Consider the following 24,447-nt stretch of genomic DNA (forward strand, 5'->3'; position numbering starts at 1 on the left):
TGCAGTTTGAATCTCCCCCAGAAATGTGGCCTTAACTGAGCAGTCAGGGAATTTTTCTTATATCAGCACCAATGACTCTGTCACCTGGGTCCTCTCCATCCCCCAAAGAAAGATGAGGTAACCTTTGCTTTTTCCCCTAGCAAACAGCCTCCTTGAAATAATCCTTTTCTTTTGCTAATCTATTTCTTGTCGCCCCGCCCCAACCTTGATCTATAAAAACCTATTTAATACTAGTCCTTGGAGTGCCTCTATACTTGCTAGATGGAGTGCTGCCCAGTTCATGAATTGTTTAATAAAGCCAATTAGATCTTCAAACTTACTTGGTTGAATCTTGTTATTTATCAACTCCTATCGACAGAATTTATTTTTTTTTAAAGATTTTATTTGTTTGGTAGAGAGAGAGAGAGAGACAGCACAAGCAGGGGGAGGAGCAGGGGGAGAAGCAGACTCCCTGCTGAGCAAGGAGCCCAATGAGGGCTCCATCCCAGGATCCTGAGATCAGGATCTGAGGTGAAGGTCCATGCTTAACTGACTGAGCCACCCAGGCGCCCCCTATCGACAGAATTTAAATAATTCTTCATAATAGCCCTTCAGCAAAATAAGTTTATGGTGTTTGTCTTTGAGATGAAACATACGTTGTGCAGATTGCTCCAGAAGCAGTTATATCTATTTCCATGGCTTTAGATTGCACTGGATCAAACATGGCCTGGAGCCTACTACTTCTAGACATTCAGATAAATGAGACAATTACTTTTATTTTTAAAAACCATTTTGGGGGGCGCCTGGGTGGCACAGTGGTTAAGCGTCTGCCTTCGGCTCAGGGCGTGATCCCGGCGTTATGGGATCGAGCCACATCAGGCTCCTCTGCTGTGAGCCTGCTTCTTCCTCTCCCACTCCCCCTGCTTGTGTTCCCTCTCTCGCTGGCTGTCTCTATCTCTGCCAAATAAATAAATAAAATCTTTAAAAAAAAAAAAAAAACCATTTTGGGATGCCTGGTGGGAAAGAGTAAGGACTACAAGAAATTATTGGCCATGAGGAACAATATTAACAGATCTGTCGTCTTTTAATTCTTGCTATTATTTTTCTTAAAATAGATCATTTTTTTCAATATAGCAAGTTTTTAAATATAAAAATTAATGTAAATAACAGTAAACCTCCATTTAAAATGATAGTTGCAAAATGCTCAGCATAGCACTTTTTAACATTCCAGTATAAGTTGCTGAAGATATATACAGGCAGGGAGCCAAGAGAGATGATTAAGACCATGAGATGATGAAACATCAAATTTAAGATTATTTGCAGAGGTAATTTTAAAAATCTTGTTCTATCTTCTTACAATCCCATGGTGATTTTTGTGATATGAGAGAATTTGAAATCTAACTAGATTGGGACAGAGAATACATTCTTGATGTAAGAATGTAAGACTTTCTCTTTGGATCTGAGCTATTACCAAAAAAAAGACTTATTTTATGTTTAAAAATTATTTTGTGTATTAATGGTCCTGGGTGGCTTAGTTGGTTAAGCATCTGACTCTTGATCTCACTTCAGGTCTTGATCTCAGGGTTGTGAGTTCAAGCCTGCATCCAGCTCCATACTGGGCATGGAGCCTACTTAAAAAAAATAAAATACATAAAAATTATTTTGTATAGGAGAGCTCTTCAAATTTCTGTGAGAAAAGGAAACAAATGATGTTGGAGAAGAAGACAGGCTATCGTCTTATTTACTTATTTCTCGTTGGCTCCCTGCCTATATGTAGTCACGTGCAATTACAAAAAGACACAAGATGGGGCGCCTGGGTAGCTTAGTCAGTTAAGCATCCAACTCTTGATTTTGGCCCACTTCATCATCTCAGGATCATGAGATCAAGCCCCACGCCCGGCTCTGCGCTGAGCACTGTCTACTTGAGATTCTCCCTCTCCTCCTGCCTTCCCCCTGCTCGCACGCACATGCTCTCTCTCACTCAGTCTCTCTCTCTAAAATAAATAAAATTTTAAAAAAGAATCTTCAGAGTAGCATTGTTGTAGCAAAAAGTTAGCAATCTGAAAGCCCATTAATAGCGTGATAGTTAAATAAACTGTGGTAGAATTATGTAATTACACCATGCAGCACTTTAAAATAATAAGGCAGATCCATTCAGTCTTTCATAAACAAATATGTGTTGAGTTCCTACTAAATCTAGGTGCTGGGAATAAAGCATAGAATATGATAGATATGGTCTCTGCCCTCACAGAGCTTCCATACTAGTGAGGAAAGAATATAAAAAGCAAACAAATAAACAAGGTAATTTCAGTGCTATGAACAAAATACAAGATAATGTTATAATGAAAAACATACAGGAGATGGGGACTCTGTTAGATAAGATGACCAGGGAAAGCTTCATTGAGAAGATGCTATTTAATTGAATGAAGAGGGGAAGCCATCCATATGAAGAGGTAGGGGGGAGTATTCCAGGCAAGGGAGATGGCAGTGGCAAAGTCTGTGATGCTTGAGTTAGATAAATAGGCCATTGTGATTGGAATGGAGTTTGAGTCAAAGAGGTATGTAAGGCCAGATTATGTGGGGCCTTGATGACATTCTGAAGGTGTTGGTATTTAATTTCAATTACAGATCTTCCTTCATTTAACACAGATTTATGTCCTGGTAAACACACTGTCAAGCTGAAAATATCGAAGTCAAAAATGCATTCCTTACCCACTGAACATAGTTTAGCATAGCCTACCTTAAATGGACTCAGAACACATTAGTCTCCATTTGGGCAAAATCATTCAACACAAAGCTTATTTTATAATAAAGTGTTGAATATATCATGTAAAACATTGAATACTGTACTGAAAGTGAAAAACAGAGTGGGTGTATGGGTACAGAGTGGTTGCAAGCGTATTGGCTGTTTAACCACATAATCACTTGGCTGACTGGGAGGGGGCTCACTGCCACTGCCCAGCATCACAAGAGTGTCATGCTACATATCACTAGCCAGAAAATATTTAAATTCAAAATTCCATGTACAGTTTCTACTGAATAAATATCACTTCTGCACCATCACAAAGTTGAGAAATTATACAGTAGGACCATCATAAGAAAACCACTGAATGACATTCAGGAATTACTTCATGTTTTCTAACAGAACTTATATTTTTAAAATGCCTTTCTGCAGGAAGCATTATTAAATTTAGAAATGTTCTAGTGAACAAAGGTAGAGATTTTGTTTGGCTTACTTTATTTTAAAAAATATTTATGGGGCACCTGAGTGGCTCAGTGGGTTAAGTGTCAGCCTTCGGCTCAGGTCATGATCCCAGGGTCCTGGGATCAAGCCCCACATCAGGCTCCCTGCTCAGAGGGGAATCTGCTTCTCCCTCACCCTCTGTCTCTCACCACCGCTCATGCTCTCTCTCACTTGCTCTGGTCTCTCTCTCTCTAATAAATAAAATCTTTAAAAAATATATTTATAACTTGATACTGTGCTCTACAATTTTAAAATGTTTTATATTACATGGGTCTTATTTTCAAAAATGCAGCATGAATATTCAAGGTTCATACCAGGTTTATGCTTGTTAATAAGGTAATTTTACATGCCTTATCCAGGATTCTCTTCTGTTTTAGTTCTGAATGAGATTCCAGAGATTTTCTTTTTTCTCCCTTTTTCATTTACACATCCATCCCCATAGCTAGCAAGATTTTTTCAATGAATTATAGAATTACTGAGGTCTTTGATGTCTACCCTGTTTCCCCCTACTTTTATTTTTTAACAAAAAACTATCTGTTTAGGGTGATCACAATTCAGAACTATTTGGAGTGGGTTGAATTAGGTAATACTTCGAAGTCACTTTAAACCTTGCCATTCAAACCAATGTTATGACCCTTGTAAAGCAATTAACTCATTGTTTCTTTTTAGAGAAACATAACTTTCTTAAAGTGGTGTATGCAAACTTTTTGTGGACAGGACAAGATATGCTCCCTCAACTCATTTCCTTAGTGGAAATCGATTAAAATTTGTAGTTTGTTTCTTTAAATTTTAGTAGCATAGTACAAACAATAGAAATATTCCCTTTGTTTTTACTTGGTTTAATATAGTTTATTAAATTTTAATGTTGAAAGGGATCTTAGAGACTATCAAGTCTAACCTCTTCATTTTATATGTAAGGAAACTGTGTCTCATAGAAGACACAGCTAGTGCCTAAAGGTATAGCAAATTAGGGTCAAAGTCCAAAATAAATTCAAAACAAAACTTCTGGTCTTCTGATTTCTTCATCTGTAACATACTGGCTTGAATGTGTTTCTTTTATTTCACAAACCTGTTTTGTCACTGTGTTTTAGAGAGAACAGACACAGAATGGGAACATGAAAGTCAATACCAGTTTGGCACTAGCATCTTCACAGAGAATGGAATTTACACAAAAATGTTCACAAGAATGGACAAAAGAGTTCTATAAAGTGTCAGGGTCAGGATTTGAGAAAAACCGCTGCTTGCAAGCCCAAAATCTGAAGCGAGTTTTATGAGACATTAACATATCATAACATGGAATGTATTAAAGCCCCCCAAAACAGAAGTCTATAATCTTTCCTTTCTACTTATGAAACTATCTCATGAAACAGTAGGCCAAGTATCTTTGGAATGAGAATTTCAGGTGAACGATATATATGGAATGTCTATACTTACAGATCTGCAATAGCTGGTAACATGTTTGGGGCTAACTGTAAGGTAAAAACATGGTCATTATGTCTTTTTAAAATAAGTCACACATAGTCTTAATGAGGAAGTCAAGAGCCTTCTTGAACAATAATGTTGAATCAGGAAAATTAGGTGGTCATGCGTGTATTGGGGATTACCTCATAAGTGGGGAACATATTTTGGTGTTTGTGATTCTACTAGCAAACACCTTTCTACCCTCACCTCGCAATCTTCATGTCTCAAGCAGTTGGGGTTAGTCATATATGTGATAGGTTCTGACCTCAATCCATAGAAGAAATGTGACAGTCTCAGTATGGTGGGATAAGAAGTAAGTTGAAGAACACTAACGTTATTCCGAGAGCATGACTGGCAATCCCAGAGTGAGCGCCCTGGGAGGGAGTTCTCACTGTACAACACACGAAGGCTCCTTGTAGCTGGTCTGCAGCCTCTTCCTTATCCTCATGACCCGTTTCCTCGTGGTCTGTTAGCAGGTGTCTGGGTATAACATTAGTTTGTTTTACGTCCCTCTAGTGAAGGTTTAGAAGGCAAGGAGCAGACAACTTCGTATTCAAAGTTTTATTAACTCCCTGGGGGCTTCCTCCTCCCAATAAGTGCAACTAGAGCATTCATGATCTCGTGTCACCCAAATTCAAGGCCTTGGGCTTCTTCATTTTAAATCCAACATTAATATATGAAATTGCCTTGTTTTTCCTCTTAATAAGTAAACAAAACTTAAAGCAAAACACATAAGCTCTTTATCACAGATTAAAAAAAAAACAAGAAACAAATACTTATCTATCAAACAATAGTTTTGATTACCTTCAAGTTGGGTGTAATTTTATCCCCAAGCTAAGTGAGTAATAAATAGTGCAGCTCTTCTACTGGTAAAGAAAGGCAACACTTCATTATTTACACTCATTTTTTTTTTTAAGATTTTGTTTATTTATTTGACAGGGAGAGAGAGAGCGAGAGCACAAGCAGGGGGAGCAAGAGAGGGAGAAGCAGGCTCCCCTCTGAGCAGGGAGCCCAGTGTGGGGCTCAATCCCAGGACCCTAGATCATGACCTGAGCTGAAGGCAGCCGCTTAACCAACTGAGCCACCCGGGTACCCTATACTCATTGTTTATTAAACATGTTAACAAACTTTTCAGCTTTATATCCTCCTGCTCCCTTCTGGTACCTTGATGCTCCATGCAGACTGCAATGCATTTGTTTGCTAAACATGTCTAACACCTTCCCATCTCTGTGCTTTGGTTCACACCATTTCTTCTACAAAAAATGTATCCTCTGCCCCACCACCCTGCTCTTAGCCCATCAAAATTTTATTTCACTTGGAACTGTTCAGCAGAGGCACCTGGGTGGCTCAGTGGGTTAAGCATCTGCCTTCGGCTCAGGTCATGATCCCAGGACGTCAGGCTCCGTTCTCAGCGGGAAGCCTGCTTCTCCCTTTCCCTCTGCCTGCCACTCACCCTGCTTGTACACATTCTGTCTCTCAAACAGATGGATAAAATCTTTAAAAAACCCAAACTGTTCAACAGTGTATTATAAAGTTATAATCTACCTGACTGTAAGTAATTAAGAAGATTATGCATAATTACAAGCATACTTCATTTTATGGCTTTTCACAGATATTGTGGGTTTTTTACAGATTGAAGGTTTGTGGCAACCCTTGCGTCAAGCGACTCAATCAGAGCCATTTTTCCAGCAGCATTTGTTCACTTTGTGTCTCTGTGTCACATTTGGTAATTCTTGCGGTATTTCAAAATTTTCATTATGATGATGATGATGATCAGTGATTAGGACTCACTGAAAGCTCAGATGATGGTTAGCATTTTTTAGCCATAAAGTATTTTTAAATTAAGGTATGTACATTGTTTCCTTAGATGTATTGCTATTGGACACTTAATAGACTACAGTATAGTATAAACATAACTTTTATATGCCCTGGGAAAGCAAAACATTGATTTGACTCACTTTATTGTGATATTCACTTTATCGCAGTGTTTTGTAACCAAACCCACAATATGTCTGAAGTATGCCTGTGTCTGCTAATAATGTTATAGATTTGTGAATTTGGTAAACAATTGCCATATATGAGCTCTAAGATCCCATATAGTCTAAAATATCTTATAATTCGGTAATTCCCCTTAACATATATAACAGTGGGAAAATGTAGACTATTTTTAGTAAAGGTAAAAAAATATTTCAGATGTAAATGCTGTATTTAGGTTTATAATTGATTAATGATACTTATAAATTAAGGTATATGTTAATTCTAAAATTTTACAGCTTGTGTCCATAAATAATTTAAATAGTTTAAATTTAAAATTTTAAATAAAATTTTAAATAAAATATAAACATATATTAATTGAATGCCTCCTGTGTCCCAGGGACCCAGAAGTAAACAGAAGCACAAGCTGCTTTTGCTCATGGAGCTTACATCATAGAGATGAAGACAGAAAATTTGAAAAGTCAATAATATATAAGATAATTAGAGGTTATGATATGTGCTATAATGGATTTCATTTAAGAGAACCCCTGATATAGGACAAGGGATAAACCTCAAATCTGAAGAGGTAATACTACTATAGTAATTTTTTTTTAAAGAATCCATTTTATATCTCATGAGAGTATGTCATGTAACAAAGAAAACTTTAAAAATACATATTAAACCAAACAGATACTACAAACTACGAACTTTTAAAACCTGAGATAATGGACTTTGTGACATAGTTGAACGCTGTTGCAGATATCATGATATAATCTGTTATTATAGTTCATAAAGCAATTTTACAATTCATTTGGCTTTCAGAAAATCGGGGGAAACCTCATAATGTACAAACATATTCTGTCATATCCTATTGCTTGCAGTACTAGGGGCTGGGCTCTTTGAACTTATCCATGGAAAATACACCAAGACTACAGATGGTGAAAGGAAAAACACAAAATTAGTAAACACCAGCTAGTTGAGGTTAACAAGTTAGTGTTTATTTCTGTAAACATTCTTATTTAAAAAAATGTTTCTTCTATCTTTCTTTGAATTTTCCCTCCTTTGTGTCTCACAAGGAAGGCATGCTTTGTTTATAAAGACCTGTAGTGATTTGGTGGGCTGAAAAATGAAGTCTAAAATGTCCTTTACATTTAGCACATTAAAACTTACTTTTATTGTGCTATTTACAGCTTATGTAACCACAATTAAAATTCAAATGTAAAGAGATTTCTTTTTAACTTATGTATACTACAGAAGAAACTAGAAGAACATGAACAGAATTTGACAAAATATCCTGCATGGTACCATCCACTATGTCCAGTGACAGTACTCTCCTCAAACTATTGCTTGTTCCCTTTCTCAAAAAATCTTCTTAGCAAACAAAACTCCTTTCAGAAAAACTAATTCAGCTATAAAGTTGAATTTTTTATTTTTTTAAAAAGATCTTATTTGTTCATTTGACAGAGAGAGAGACAGCCAGCGAGAGAGGGAACACAAGCAGGGGGAGTGGGAGAGGAAGAAGCAGGCTCCCAGCAGAGGAGCCCGATGCGGGGCTCGATCCCAGAATACTGGGATCACGCCCTGAGCCCAAGGCAGACGCTTAACGACTGAGCCACCCAGGCACCCCTGAATTTTATTTTTTTTTAAAGATTCATTTATTTTAGAGAGAGTGCACATGCAAGTGGGGGGAGGGGCAGAGGGAGAGGGAGAGCTGCAGACTCCCCAACCTGGCCTTCATCTCAGGACCCCGAGATCATGACTTTAGCCAAAACCAACAGTCAGACGCTTAATGGACTGACCCACCCAGGTGCCCCTAAAGTTGAATTTTAAAAATTGGTTCTTACTCATGTCCAGATTAAACAGGTTTTTAAATCTGGAGAAGACATTCTTTGTTAACAAGAATGAAATTGCTTTGCAAATAAAAAAATCTTTGCTGTATAAAATTGTGTTATCATATATTCAAAATAAAAATATTCTAGTATTTACTCATCCTTATGGGATGTTTTATGAAAATTTTCTTTTAAATTATACTTTTATCACCGAATTTTTATGTTGTCTTTGAAAGAAACATTTAATAAAGACTATATATAAAGAAAGCTAGTAAATAAAATAATTATGTAAATCTACTGTAGTAGTATTGCTTTACTCTACCTCCAAGGTGGGCTTGAACTCAACAACCCTGAGATTAAGAGTGCTCTCTACCTACTGAGCCAGCCAGGCGCCCCATCACAGCATTTTAAAATTACAAAATGAAATGTCCATATGTTTATACAGCTTGAAAAAAATACCTATTCCTAATATTTTTAATTCCTGAAACAATGAATTAGCAGTCAACTACCTACAATACTCTTGGCCACAGATTTTGCTGAAACATATTTTATTCATAAGTTTAAAAAAAAAGATTTTATTTATGTATTTATTTTAGAGAGCGAGCATGAGTGAGGAGAGGGAACGGGAGAGGGACAGAATCTCATGCAGAATCCACACTGAGCAAGGAGCCAGTGGGTGGGGACCAATCTCACAACCCGAGATGATGACCTGAGCCGAAAACAAGAGTCTGCTTAACTGTCTGAGCCCCCCAGTGCCCCTATTCATAAGTTTCTTAAAGAAATATGAAACTTTTCACTAAAAGTACAGTGTCAGAATGATTATAATTGGAGCTCAAAGTCGGCTGGAACCCTGAAGAATTTCTTCATTGAAATTCTTACTGAAAACAGTACTCTGATTTTGAATAAAATGCTTCAGAGGAAAAGCCTGCTAGCATGAAAATCCTAGGCATATTTTATACATCTCTATCAGATAATACAGAGACAAATGCATAGAAGGCAAACAAAACACCCTTCAATTCTGAATTTGGCTTTTATTTTAAAATACACTTAGCATGGAACTATTATAGGACAGAAAATAATAAACCACAAAGAAATGGAATATTTTCAAATACCTTTTAAGCTAGATATAAAAATTAACAAGATAGCATAGACCCAAATTATGGGAAATAGTCCCTAAAATTCAATTCATTGAACAAATTTTGAAAGAAAAGTTCTTTGCACATTTTCCAACGTACCGATATGTTCCTAAGTGTCTTGGTTTCTTACTAATAGGTAAAGGTCCCAAATTTAGTTGCTTTATTTAAAATTATCAGATTCAGTGTTGGTAAAAATTACCATGTCCCTAAATTCTCAATCGGAATTACAAAAATATGAGCTCAAATAGTTATGCTGTCCAAAATAGAAACATCTTAAGTGATAATTCTGGATAATCAGACAGATATTGCACTAAAGTCAGTAATTCCATACCTGATGCTCATTTATATGGAAAGTTAATTCTCTTTTTTATGAAAAACTTACTACAAATAAACTTAATGTTAACCTAACTACAATTACACTTCAAAATATAAAGGCACAGACAGAAGAATAAAGAATAGTTTAATAAGATACCCAAATTTTCCACTGTGAAAATAATAAAAATTGAAAAAATAATAGGATCTGAAATACTGATACTTTTAGATTTTATAATTTACCTTAAGTAGCTAATAAATGGGCATTAAAAGCTAATACTGCTAAATCCAATCCTTTCCAAATAATTTAGAAAAACGGTTTGTTTACAAATGAAGCATGTGCATTGTCCCACCTATAAATTTCAATTAATTTCCATTCATTGTTTATACTGCAGGTAGATATTTCCAATCAAGACAATGTACAAAAAATATATCTTGTTCCTATAACTTACAATGCACAGAAAAATACCTACAAAAATGGAAATATTTATCCATTCAGCTTCCCAATAAATTAGTGAGAAAGTTTAGCCCATTCCACATTTCTTTCAAAACAAAGGCTAAAGAATTGAGGGTGGCTTACTTCTAGCCCTGTTAGTTTGACATGTATTTTAAAAATATTTGCCTGATTATGTGTAACTTAAGATAAAGTTAGCATCTTATTTTTATATCACAGTATACATGGCATTTCTTAATTCAGCAACAGAAAGGCACAATTAGCAAGCAATAAAATTCAGTACCTGAATTATTAAACTGATGTCCAGAACAACTGCAAATAAAATACATTCAACACAGTGTACAGAACGTTAAAAAAAAAAAAAAGGAATAAAAAAACTAATTTTTCTGAAAATTTGGTCCATTAAAAATGCCTCCCATGTTCAACATCATGGGTAACATGAAAGGTGATGGCAGTGTAAAAAGAGGCAGTAAATCATTATGTGGTGGCATATGAATTCTGGCCTAGTAATTATGCAATTCAATTAGGAAATGGCTCCCATAGTAAATAAACGTTAAATATCTGTTAATAACACCATGCCTGTATTAAGCCCAGGTATACAGGCACACTGTTTGCATATTATTATTGATTTTATAATACAGCCCCACAGTTTAAAATAACTTATATTATTTCATATATAACATATATTAGATACATAATTGCACATTATGTATCTTAATATATATTATATATAACTCCAATTCATAACAGCATAAAACTCTCCAAACATTACATGAACATTCTAAATGGATACTTATCATTTTCTTCCTGTTAAAATAGCTCAGCTCACCTAAAACAATATCTAAATGTGCAATGATAAAATGCACTGACTCTTGTGAATTTACTTAAATAATTATTTAAGTTAAATTCCTGCAAAAGCCTAACTCTGATTTGGCTTTTAACTAGAATATATTTTTAGATATCGGTAACTGATACCCTCCTTTCTTACAAACAATAGTTTCTCCATCAAGAGATACCAATAAAGAAAAATATGTAAGGAACCAAAAATGTGATAGAGAAACCAACCATTCCATAGGTAATATACCTATAAGGAAGTTCAACTTCCATGTGTTGTCTTGCTTTTCGAACATCATCACATGGTATATTGAAGATTTTACAGGCTAAAGGAATGGTGATCTTTTTCATTATATCTCTGACTATTAGTACAAATACCATCCCAATGAGGATCCGCAATATGGCTTTTCCACACAGAGTCACAGTAATGGGGGGCCTAGCTAATGGTAGAATATCCAGAGAAGGATCTAATATTAGACCCATGTTATAGGTAACATGAGATCCACATGCAATTCCAGCACCACTTCCTAGAATCTCAGCTGTGTCTCCTCGGGATGTACTCCAGGTGTCAAGAGTGAAAGAAAAGATCCCCAAGGCTAAGTGAAGCCCGATGATGATTAATGGAGCATATTTGTGAGTTTGATTGAAGTTGTCAATCAGGTCCACAAACGGATAGAAGACAGCTAAGATTAAAATGGTATATAGGAATCCAGCGATAATATCCTGGGAAAAGAGAAGAGTAGAGTTGTTTAGTATAATACTATATTTGACATTTAAAAATGTATATTTCACATTTTAAATGTTAATAAATATAAATTTTTTAAATGTCACATCTTCAGAGTAAACTTTTACTAACTGACCATAGTAAGTAATAAAACTTTAAGTGATAATAAAAAGATCAATTTGACAATAATAATGGAAGTATTGTTTTCATAATTCTACCTTTTTATAAATTAACTACATATATACTATACAAAAGTTTGTATTTAAGTCCCCAACAATAAATTATGCCTAAATTGTGTAGTTTTATTTCTGGGGGGAAAAAAGACTACACAGCTGACCCTTAAACAACATGAGGAGTAGGGGCACCAACCCCCAACACAGTGGAAAATTCACATAAATTCACAGTGGAAGATTAACTTTGACTCCCCCAAACCTTAACTGATACCCTATTGTTGACTCAAAGCCTTACTGATAGCTAAACAACTAAGACATATTTTTTTAATGTTATATGTATTATATGCTGTATTCTTATAATAAAGTAAGCTAGAGAAAAGAAACTGTTAAAATCATAAGAGAAAAAAATCATAAGATAAAATACATTCACAGTACTGTAAAAAAATCTGCACGTAAGTACAACCATGCAATCCAAACCCATGTTGTTAAAGGGTCAACTATAGTTGCGTAATGTTTTTCTGTCTTAAAATTCTTATTATGTAATAATCGGTACACAGAAAAAGATATGTAGAGTGTATATGAAGTTATAAAATTAATATCTGTGAAATCACTGCCCCCCACAAGATCCTAATATTACCAGTATGTTGAATCTTCTGGTATGCTGTCTCCCAACTCTATCATATGTATCCTCCACGAAGGCATTTAGAAACCTGAGTTTCGGCTGAATAAATGCCTGTTTTTAAAAACTTTTATCACATACCTCCAGAAAAAAAAAAGATCTAGTTTTGCTTCTTTCTGAGCTTTAGAAAAATGTTATGTAGTATACAGTCTCCTTTGACTTGCTTTTTGCATAAGTTAACATTAAGTCTTATAGATTCATTCATTATATGTAGTTGTAGATCATTCACTTTCACAACTGCGTATTACTTTGCTGTGTGATTATACAGTTTATCCATTTTCCCACTGATGGTCGTTTAAATTGTTTACAGGTTTTGGATTAGTTTATTGGTTATGGTTGAGCTGGAGTGCTTTCTCAACTGGTATCTATTCTTAAACCAACCAGGGATACTACAAATAGTGCTATGTTCTTTGTTTCAGTGTTGCCTGGTATGGGTCTGCAAGAGTTTCCTAGGAACAGAATGGCAGAATCATAGGATACATGCATGTTCAATTTTATAAGACAATAAAAAAATTTCCAAAATGTTTATAAAAATTTACATCCCATCAATTGTTGGCATTTTTGATGTTTAACTTGGATTTTCCTGATTATTAATATCTTTTCATGAGTTTATGGGTTATGCCTTTTCTATAATGCATATTTGTGTCTTCTTGTAGCTGTTGTTTTAGATTTTCTTTTCTCTTGCTTTTTTTCATATGGTTTTCATATAAATCCTTTCTATAACATCTTTTATCAATAATATGTTCTGTAAACATCTCTTTTGGATTTTGTGGCACGCCTTTTCATTTTCTTTATGGCATCTTTTGATGAACAGAAGTTCTAAAGTTTAATGTCGTATTTATCATTATTTCTTGTTTAAGAAAGCGTTCCCTGCCACAAGATCATAAAGGTATGTTATTCAAAAGTTTTGAAGTTTGCCTTTTACACTTAAGACTTCAGTATACTCCCCAATTCCTGCCAGTGTTCTCACTGCGCAGCAGTTCTATAAAAACTTTACCATGGATCAGTAAAGTCAACAGTACAATGCATTGTTCTAAACAATATAAAATTCTAAATCAGAATACTATGAAATGTAAGAATAGCTAACGATATAATTACTAAAGAGAATAAGAACTGCATATGCAGCTAAAAATTCTGAGGAAATTATCCTCCTTAGCCACCACCTTCCTAGGAAGCTTAGCACATTGCAGACACACAAATATTTACTGGATGAATGAATAAATGAATCCTTTACAGGAATTTATCTATTCTAACAAAATCTACTAAATTACTTGAAAGTGAATATCTTTACTGTTTTTCAACAATTACATTAAAACTATCATTAGGAAAGCATTTTTAAAATTTATTTCCATATAGAACAAGTTTTCGTGGATATTTTCCAATTCTAAAATATGAAATGAGATTATTTAAAAGTAATTGTGTTCCCTTTATATAAGTGACTCCTTTGGTAGTAGGTCAAAGAAAGATATAATCACTTAGCAAAATGTTTATGAAAGTATAAACTAACAATAAATATCATTTGTGTATTCAAACTCCTTAGAAGGACATATAGAGCATTTCACATCTGGCTTCTGTCTAGCATAATGCTTTGGTGAAGCATGTGACTCTTGATCTCAGGGTTTTGAGTTCGAGCCCCACGTTGGGTGCAGAGATTACTTAAAAATAAAAATAAAAAAACCTTAAAAGGAAAAATAACACTTGAATGCCATATCCCATAATGAATTTATAGACTCTATTTTCTATCATCTTCGAATTACCTTTCCTTCTATATTTTAGGCAAACCATTTAAGATTCTGCTCAGGCACCTATCTCCTCCATAAACTTTCTCTTCCTACCCCATAATAAGGAATTTCCTCCTCTTTACCTCCATGGCATCTCCTACAAACCTGCTATAACAGTTACCACATTTCTTTGCTTTCTATTTCTACCAGAAAACCAAAGGTTCACAACTCCTGTGCCCTTTAAAAATCACTCAGGAACATTACAAATATTGATGCCTGGGCCAATCCTCAGAGATTTTGATTGAATTGAAGTGGGGGTAGGGCACCAATTTTTTTTAAAAAAAGCTCACCAGTGATTCCATTTTGCAGCCCCAGTTGAGAATCACTGCATTACATATTTATATTACATATTACATATTTAGTGATTTCTCAAAGGCAAAGGCTTTATCTTATTTATACATATATACCCAAAGGCTGGCACACAGTAAGCAGGCAATAAATATTTGGTTAGTTAAACTGAGACAGAGTAATTCTTTAGACTCATCATCTTGATTGTATGTCTTGCTTGATAAGAACTCTAAGAGAAATAGATGAAACTTTTTTCAACTTATTTCAAAAAATAGATGAAACTAATTTTTTTTCAACTTAGGCTAAAGAACATTTTCAGGGAATAATATTTTCTGTACTGAAAACACTGTTTTAATACTTTACATTTAGTGCCATATTTGATCCTCACAAATACCCTGATATGGCTCGCCTGGAACAATCTCATTTTGCTCTTTTGTCCTGAGAATAAATATTAAAACTATCTTTGTCCCCTTTCAAGGAGTGTCCAAATTTGATAAAAATTTAGGGTTACCTTAATTACCAGTTTTTAAATAAAGAAAATTGGACTACTGTCATAGAGCTAGGCATTTACTCTTATAGATTGAAGGTGCTCAATACATTTATTGAAAAAAATTAATATTCTCAGCATTAGGAATTAGAGTGAAAAACTAAATTTTCAACTTTTTTTTTTTTTTTTTTTTAACATGAGGACTTCAATGAAAATTCACTGAAGGGGCGCCTGGGTGGCTCAGTCATTAAGCGTCTGCCTTGGGCTCAGAGAGTGATCCCGGCGTTCTGGGATCGAGCCCCACATCAGGCTCCTCTGCTGAGAGCCTGCTTCTCCCTCTCCCACTCCCCCTGCTTGTGTTCCCTCTCTCGCTGGCTGTCTCTCTCTCTCTGTCAAATAAATAAATAAAATCTTTAAAAAAAAAATTCACTGATAGTACTAAGAGTTACCTAAGAATTATTAATTGAATTTTACTGTAGTTACTCAAAGATTCCAAAAGTGGCCCAAATTCTGACCATGCTTTTGGATACGGAACTGTCAAATTATGTAACTGTCAAACCTCTTTTCTTCATATTTCAAATCACTAATTGCCATATAATCACCTTTTATGCGGTCATGTTCCTTTGGTTGCTATGTTATCCTTTATTCCCTAACCTGTAATTAAAGGCACAGTTCTTGCAAAATAACTCCAGGATTTTGGCTACCAGGATAAAAGCCGTTGCTTTATTTATTACTAAATTTCATGACTGATTCAAAATTTTCAGAATATGCTAATGTGGAAGGGTTCTGAGCCTTGTAATTCTCACACAGAATGTGTACCAAGTTAGAAGTTTTAAATAAATGACAATTAATGAGTTTTTTACATAAAACCATATATAATACATTTACTTTAAGGTTAAGTGAAAGGAAGGGTTAACAGCTCTGAAGTTAGCTATTTTTTTATTATAGTTCTTTCATACCATAGATATAAGTACATGTTCATTCCTATGTTTTTTACAGTACCTTAAAAAATGAAAAAAAATGAGTCTGTTAAATGACTTTGAGACTTTTTTACATTTGATCACTTTTTAATATCATTTTTACTTATTTAAATTTTAATTATTCATTTATTTAAGTAATCTCTACACCCAATGTGGCGTTTAAGCTCACAACCCCAAGATCAGGAGTCACGCACTCCTCTGAACCAGCCAGGTGACCCCACATTTGATCACTTTAAGAATTCTTTAAAATAAAATAATTCATAAAAATTATAATTCTAGAAATATATTTCAGCATAACACAAAATATCCAGTATTTGTTGTCCTCTACTTTTTTTGTAGAGCTCTAGGAATATTAAACATAGATTGTTATACGACTCTACAAATCTACCTCCTTTTCAGATTGAGTTATTAATTATTTATGGTATTACCCTGAGTAGTTAAGGGCACACTGAGCTTCCATGCAACAGAACCAGAAGGAAGGAACACTTGAATTCACGACATAAACGTGATGGCTATCATTGTGGTATCAATTTAATGTATAACATTAAAATGTATACTAAATGGTTTTAAGGATTATAGCACGAAGTATGCAATAAAGAAAAAATGTTAAAGGTAACAAAAAGAAATGAGTAGCAAATTTTCCAAAAAAACCTTAGCAAATAATTTTAAATACCAATTAGTTATAAATAACTTATATACCCTCAAGTTAACAGATAATTACCCATTTGAATGGAATATTCAAGGTTATCAAGTTTATGGTAGAAAATAACAAATATCATAAATTCAATAAAGATTTATTACATATTAAATCTAAAGTTTTATCCTTTTCATTTCTCCTGATCACAAAATAGAGCTAGAGAGACTGGTGATCTGCTGAGATTAGAATTCAGGACTCCTGTCATGTGCTCGTGGGTTGCTGGGTTTTTCAATTATAACATATTTTAGGTGTCCTACTTCTAATTTCAATATGCCAGTGATGCCAGCAGTTTCAAACAACAAAATGTATTGCTGGAATGCATTTTATTTTATTTTATTTTATTTTATTTTATTTTATTTTATTTTATTTTATTTTATTATAAAGGCACTATTAAGGATAGATTCTGGAATGTTTATCTTTAATTAAAATTCAAACAATATGTAATCATTATAGAAAAACAAGAAAATACAGATTAACAATAACAAGTAGTTATTACCCAGGAATAGCCACTATTAAGACTCTCAATTTTGACTGTTCTAGAACTTTCTTTGTAAGATGTTTCTGAGTTTTTGGGGTTTTTGTTTGGTTGGTTTGATGTTTATTTCTTGTTACAAAGTGGATTTGAGGGGTACATACTACTTTAAAATCTCATAATATCTTTCTAAAAAGACTTTCTACATATAGACATATAAACTTTCAGTACGATTTTGGGTAAATGGATTTACAACACATTCATAATTTTACTAATGTAGAAACAAAACAGTAGTTTTATAAGCATCCAGTCTAGTAGCTTAAAATGGCCTGCATTTTTATGAATTTAAATTTTGAGAGCTAGGTTTTAATAATAAATAAAGAAAAAACAGACGTAGTAACTCCTCTCTAGTTTTCATGGAATTAAGAAAATCAATTTATGAAAGTAGGTAGATGTTGAAAATAAACTAAGCTGTTGCTCTTTGTGTTGTAACAGTAACAACAAAGCTTATGGCAAATATTGAATAAAGTGTTCATCATAAATTATTTAGAACACATTATCAGTACTCTATTCCTTAAGTTAATGAAGACGTCTGCTTAGATAATATGGTATCTAAGCACCTATTGGCAACTTGTAGGGCATACACTGCCTATAGTTCCATACTAATTCCACAATAAATAGTAAAGATACAAATTATGACCAAGAAAATAGTTCAAAATGCAGGTAATTATTAAAACATTAAAATATAGGAAAAAGCAAAAATTGTGGGAATACATTAGATCCATAATGTAAAAAAAGGGGGGGGGTTCTTTATAGGTATAATTTCATGCATCAACTAGCAAATGATAAGAAGCAATGTATTATTTATTAGGAAAAATTGTGATCTTAACACAGGGCATAATTTACATGTTTGTAAGTTACCCATGATTTTACTTTTAAAAGGAAAACAAAAATGTGTAATACTACACATAATAAAATTCGGTAGCTAGTCTGAATAAAACTGATGAAATATTCTATGGGAAAAGAAGGTTTTTGAATAAAGGACTAGGGTTATCAGATGTATGATCTGAAAATACATCAATATTGTTCTTATATCAGCTGATTCAAAAATAGACATCCAGTATGTAAAAACTGAACTCAGCTTGAAAGTTTGACCAATCCACTAAACATCTGTTTTTTTAAAGAACACATCTTTTAGATTATATATTCAATATAATCAGATTCTTATTACTCTTTTTATTATGATAATAAACCTGGGGTAATAATATCTAATATCTTTCCTTCAAGAAATATCAGGTATCCATTTTTTATCCTTCAAAGATGCATAACCATTATGTAGTTTTTAGGAGTAATATTACTAACTTTTGGGATTGGAAGGGAATAACTGACAAGGCACAGAGGTGAATAACATTTTCGCTTGCCAAATATTAGATCTAACCTAAAAATATAATACTTGGTCTCATTATAAAATTAGTAGAGATTAGTCAGACAGAATTATATGTAAATTCACAATTTGTATTAATACAAATAATTATAAAAAGTTTGAACACAAATAATTTGCTTATTAAAATAGTATTTGCGACTTCTGGAAATTAAGTGAAGGGGCAGCCACTGAAGGTAGGCAATCTAAGTAAAAAATAGAAACCCAATATTTCTATAGCTATTAAACAAGTTAAGTAGATATTTTTATGAGTAGAAAATTCTAAAAGGACAAGAAAAATTTGTTACTAGTTGTAAGTTTTTTGATTCCATGAGTTAGTTCATATTTATTTTTTTTCTGATCCTTTATCTACAAAATACATAATACATTCAAAGAATGTACTGAGACACACCACACTAGATGCAAGGGACAGAGAGAAAACATAGTTACTTTTCTTATGTTGCTTATTGTCTAGAGGGGGTGACAAATTAAAAAAAAAAGAAGCAATTGCAGTTTAGCATAAGTGCTGTGCCAGAATTATGCTCTAGATGCTCTGGGAGAAAGGCCACCTAACCAGTCCAGAGAAAAGATGGGGAATGTTACAAGGCTTTTAGGAGATAAGTACGTTTTTGTAAGTCTTGAAGAATCGATAAAGAATCGATAAAATAGTTAGCTAGACAAAGAAAGAGAAAAGGGTATTCCAAGCAGAAGTTACAGCATTTCTAAAGGTATGGAGATAAGAAACACATTTACATCTGAGTAAACGTAAGTCACTCGGTATGGCATCATATTTATGTTTTGGAAGTAAACTACAACAGGAGATTAGAAACCGTATGGAGTGATGTCAGACTGGAAGAAGGGCTACTAATGAAGCTATTAATCTGGTGAAGGGGGGGCCCCCCCGCGAAGGAAGTGAGTAGGCGTGGCTAAAATGTACAGGGTCCCTGCGCTGTGAAGGAGGGAGAAACCTCATCCTGAGCATAGTATTTGGGTATTTGTGATTGCTGGAACTGTTTCTAAAAAAATACATGATTACTAAGTTAAATGTTCACAAAACATCATGGTTTTTTGTGTTTTTTGTGGGTTTTTTTGCAAAACAAGATTTATAATAGTATTTTCTCAGGTTTCCTGTAAGTTTGAAAATGATTAAAAACTGTAAAATTGCCTGTCAATTTCAGAAAAAAATAAAGCGCTATGAACACAATGTTTTCCTTACCAGAATGGAGTGCATTCCCATGTAAATTCTACTTAGGCAAACTAGAGAACACCAGCAGGGAATAAGAATCAGTCCATATATAAGAGGATACTAAAGGGGGGAAAAAAAGTAAAATTAGTTAAATAAATTAGGTTAAATTTAAACAAGGAAATAAAAAACAAATCACTATACCACAAAACTCCACAAACACAAGAACTGTGTTTTTACTCCCCATTGTATTCCTAGCACCTAAACCTAAGCTTGGCACACAGCAGACGTTTAAGAAATACTTTTACAGGGGTGCCCGGGTGGCTCAGTTGGTTAAATGACCGACTTTTTATTTCGGCCAAGTCATGATCTCAGGGTTGTGAGATCGCGCTCTGCTTAAGATTCTCTCTCTCCCTCTCCCCCTACCCCTTCTCCTTCCTCCGCCCCCCGCTTGTGCTCACTCTTGAGCAAGTGCCTCTCTCTCTCAAAAAAAAAAAAAAAAAAGAGAAATACTTTTGCATGACTGAACAAATGAATGAAATCTGGTGTTTTACACTCTTCATTGTGAGAACTGGCTCATTTTCATTTCTATAGTAAAGACTTAATCACAGGCATGCTGCAGAAGAAAAACAGGTAGGAGACATATTTTCCATGTAGCTCCAAAATGAAATACCTCTGGGATAGTGCTTGAATCTGATCCATGTAAGTGTCCTTGCTTCCCCAGGGAGGAAGACTGAGCATTATCTCCCTCTCAGTTCCATCAGTGACCGCTATTTGTAGTTTCTGTTGGTACTTTCCCATCTTGTATTCAATATTCAATGCCCTGTAATTGGTTTTCCACTTCTGCCCACTAAAATTTCAAATGGTAACCTTTTTAAGAAAAATTGTGGAGGGATACTGGGATCAGAAAGTCACAAAAAGGGAAAAAACATAAAATATAGACAACTCTTGGTATCAATGGCACTAGTGTTAAGACTTGGCTTTCAATTTATTTATATTAGAGGGAAAGAGGAAATGATGGATGGATACGGGCAAGTTTGTAAAGGAAGAGGGAAAGGGACACAATTGAGGTAGTTTATGCCCTATAACTTCAAATTTCTCCATGAAATTGAAGCCAGGGTGGTTCAACTCAGTAAGAAATCAACGTGGTTCAATGAGAAGTGGGGGTGAAAGAAGGGAGATAGTAAGGCTGCAAGAAGAGTGGTAGAGATTTAGTACATAGTTTTTTTTATTTGACTTCTCTACTGTATTTGACATGGCCACCATTTGAAAGTCTAAATACTCTTTATTTCTATAGTATCACATTCTGTTTCCTCTTTCACCATCTACTTTTTTCTCTGTTTCCCACACAAGCGCATATCTTCCTCTTCTTGTTCCTTAAACACTGGCATAAATAAGGATTCTGCCCTTAGCAGTTCTCGGTAGTCTCAGCTTTTCTTATTTCTTAACTATTACTCCTCATGCCGAAGACCTATCCATTCCCTCGCATTAAGAACCACATAGCTGACGCCTGCACCTGCCCCTTCTGCTGCACATCTCTCTCTATGGAGTTAATTAAACCTACTAGACTTCAATGTCATCATCCTACCACCCAAACTTGTTCCTCCTCTCATATTCCTGATTTCATTTGGAAACCTCATAATCCACATAATAATCTAAATGAGAAACATGAATTATCCTTGATTCCTTCTTTATCCCTCATATTCAGCCAATAATCATGTCTTGCTGATTTCGCCTTCTAAATATTCTTGATTCTGTCATCTCTTTTCCGCTCTTCTTAAACTGTCCTTGTTCAGATCCTCATAGTTTCTTTTCTAGACTCTACCTATTTCTCCAGACATTGTTCCTCGTGCATGAGGAACTTGGTTATTGGGGCAGACAGACATGTAACTATATAATGAAGTAAGTGCTATGAGAGTACACTAAAAATTCTGAGGGATTCTAAGGGATGGATACTTAACTTAAAGATGTTAACAAAGTAACCCAGATTAAGTAAGATCCAAGATGAGTAGGATTTAATCTTTAGAAAAATGGAGTACAAGGCAAAAAAAAGGCATTATAAACAGCAGGAACACCATGAACAAAGGCCTGTGGGGAAGAAATTGTAAGAAGTGTGGTTTTCTAGAATAAGCTTACACTCTAGCTGGGGGAAGGCACTAAATAGTGAACATAAAGTATGCAAATTGTATGATACTTAAAGATATATAAATTATATAAGATGTGTTAAGTACTATGTGTTCAAGTGTGTTAAGTACTATAGAGAAATAAAAAGAGAACAGGTGTTGAAACAGAAATGTTCATCAAATATTCCTTATGCTCCTCTATATTTTCAGGTTCACTTGCAGTTACACTGGGACTGTGACTAGTTTAGCCAGTGAGCTGGGGAAAAGTGACTCATGCCACTTTCAATCATTCTATGATCTCTCTCTTCCTTATAGATGCAACCCTGGAAGCCACATGCTGAGATGTATCACAAGATAAACAAACTTCCATCAGCCTGGGTCCCTGAAGACCAGACCTTTCTCAAGCTCTTACAAAAAAAAAAAAAAAAAGAAAAAAAAACAAAACCCAGAAGTGAACACTTCCTAACTCATTCTGTGAGGCCATTATTACCCTGATATCAAAACCAGACAAAGACATCACAAGGAAACTACAGACCAATATCTCTTGTAAATACAGGTGTATAAAGCTTCTACAAAATATTAGCAAACCAAATTCAAGAGCTCATTAAAGTATTATACATCATGATGTATGATGTGGGATTTATCCTAGAAAAATGAGGGTGGTTCAACAAAGAAAAATCAATGTAATACATCACATTAATAGAATTAAGAAAAAAATACCATGATCATCCTTCATAATAAAAGCACTCAAAAAACTAGTAAAGAAGGGAATTTCTTCAACACGATAAAGAGCATTTATGAACTACCTACGGATAACATACTTACTGGTGACAGACTAAAAGGTTCCTCCCCAAGATGAGAAAGACAAGATGTCTACCTCTCACCGCTGTCTATCACCGTATTATAAGTTCTAGCCAGAACAATTAGGCAAGAAAAAGAAATTAAAGACATCTAAATTGGAAAGGACAAAGTAAAACTATCTCTACTCACAGATAACATGACTGTAAAAAAAAAAAAATCCCAAAAGAATCCACAAAAAACTACTACAGTTAATAAATGAATTCAGCAAAGTTGCAGGGTAGAAGATCAACACACACAAATCAGTTCTCTTTCTATACACCAGCAGTGAACAACCTGAAAAGGAATTTAAGAAAATTCTATTTATGATAGCATCCAAAAGGATAAAATACCTAGAAATAAATTTAACCGAGTAAAAGACTGGTACACTGAAAGCTACAAAACATTAATGGAAGAAGTTACAGACCTTATCTTTGACATAGGATGTACTTATGCATTAGGATATAATAAATCTTATGTATATTCTCTATATGTACATATATAAAGAATAACTATTTAAATTATTGTCTCTTTCCTCAAGAATGTATGTTCCATGGGGGCAGGAACTGGAATCCATTTTGTTCACTGCTGTATTATCAGTGACTGCAACAGTGTCTACCTTCGCTAAATGAAGTAGACGTAAGCCTTCAGCCTCTAAGGATATATCAGTCTTACCTTATCACGTTCATGATAACCTTGGGGTCAAAGGCCATTCAGTTCCTGTCCTCAAACCTGGGCCGCCTTAACCTTTAGTTCTATGAGCATCTCTGGAATCCATCACAATAAATTGCAATCTGAAAATCCTTTTGAATAAACTTAGGGAATTTCCAATGCTTGTTTTAGAATAAACACTGTTAGGTAAGGATTCTGTAGCTTAAGCTTTTAAAACTAATATACACTTTCTAAAACAAAGTAACCAAATGGTATAGAAATAAAAACTATTTCCTACAATAACATATTTTGAACTATATTTTGTATACTAAAAGCAAAACAAAGCGAAAAACTTAATCACAATATCATGTTTTCCTTCTTAGTACTTTCCACACTGGTAAGCTAGTGTAATGTATAATATATGGGTTCAAAAAGGTAAAACAAAAACTGACCCATATGCAGTTATTTAATGTACACATTAAGATAAATATGTGAACTAAAACATTTTCAACTCAATCTATCCTTTTGATCTATATATCTGATGTCATCTTACTGTTTCTCTTTCCAACTCTGAAGTTACAAAGTATCAATTTAGCAACAGAACTCATCAAATAAATATAATTTTAAATATATTTTTTATTAAAAACCACAATAAGGAAAGTACTGTTTATTACCATACTATTTGATGCAGACTTAGGTTAACAAAATAGGATCTCTTTCCTAATTTGT

General features: G+C 34.2%; 1 protein-coding gene and 1 long non-coding RNA gene across 2 annotated transcripts in view; one reads left to right on the plus strand and one right to left on the minus strand.

Annotated features, from left to right (window-relative positions):
* LOC117795972 overlaps positions 1 to 22,681 on the plus strand; it is a 48,138-nt gene extending 25,457 nt beyond the window's left edge. The window contains exon 2 of the long non-coding RNA XR_004620174.1: positions 22,546 to 22,681. This is a non-coding gene — a long non-coding RNA (uncharacterized LOC117795972). The remainder of the gene's footprint in view (positions 1 to 22,545) is intronic.
* The window catches only part of SGPP1 (sphingosine-1-phosphate phosphatase 1), a 32,416-nt gene continuing 17,475 nt past the window's right edge, over positions 9,507 to 24,447 (minus strand). The window contains exons 2-3 of the mRNA XM_019793982.2: positions 20,141 to 20,230; positions 9,507 to 11,946 (exon numbers count right to left, since the gene is read on the minus strand). Of these exons, the coding sequence (XP_019649541.2) occupies positions 11,395 to 11,946; positions 20,141 to 20,230 (642 nt within the window). The 3' untranslated portion in view covers positions 9,507 to 11,394. The remainder of the gene's footprint in view (positions 11,947 to 20,140; positions 20,231 to 24,447) is intronic.

Source organism: Ailuropoda melanoleuca, chromosome 14, assembly GCF_002007445.2.
Source record: "Ailuropoda melanoleuca isolate Jingjing chromosome 14, ASM200744v2, whole genome shotgun sequence".
Taxonomy (NCBI): domain Eukaryota; kingdom Metazoa; phylum Chordata; class Mammalia; order Carnivora; family Ursidae; genus Ailuropoda; species Ailuropoda melanoleuca.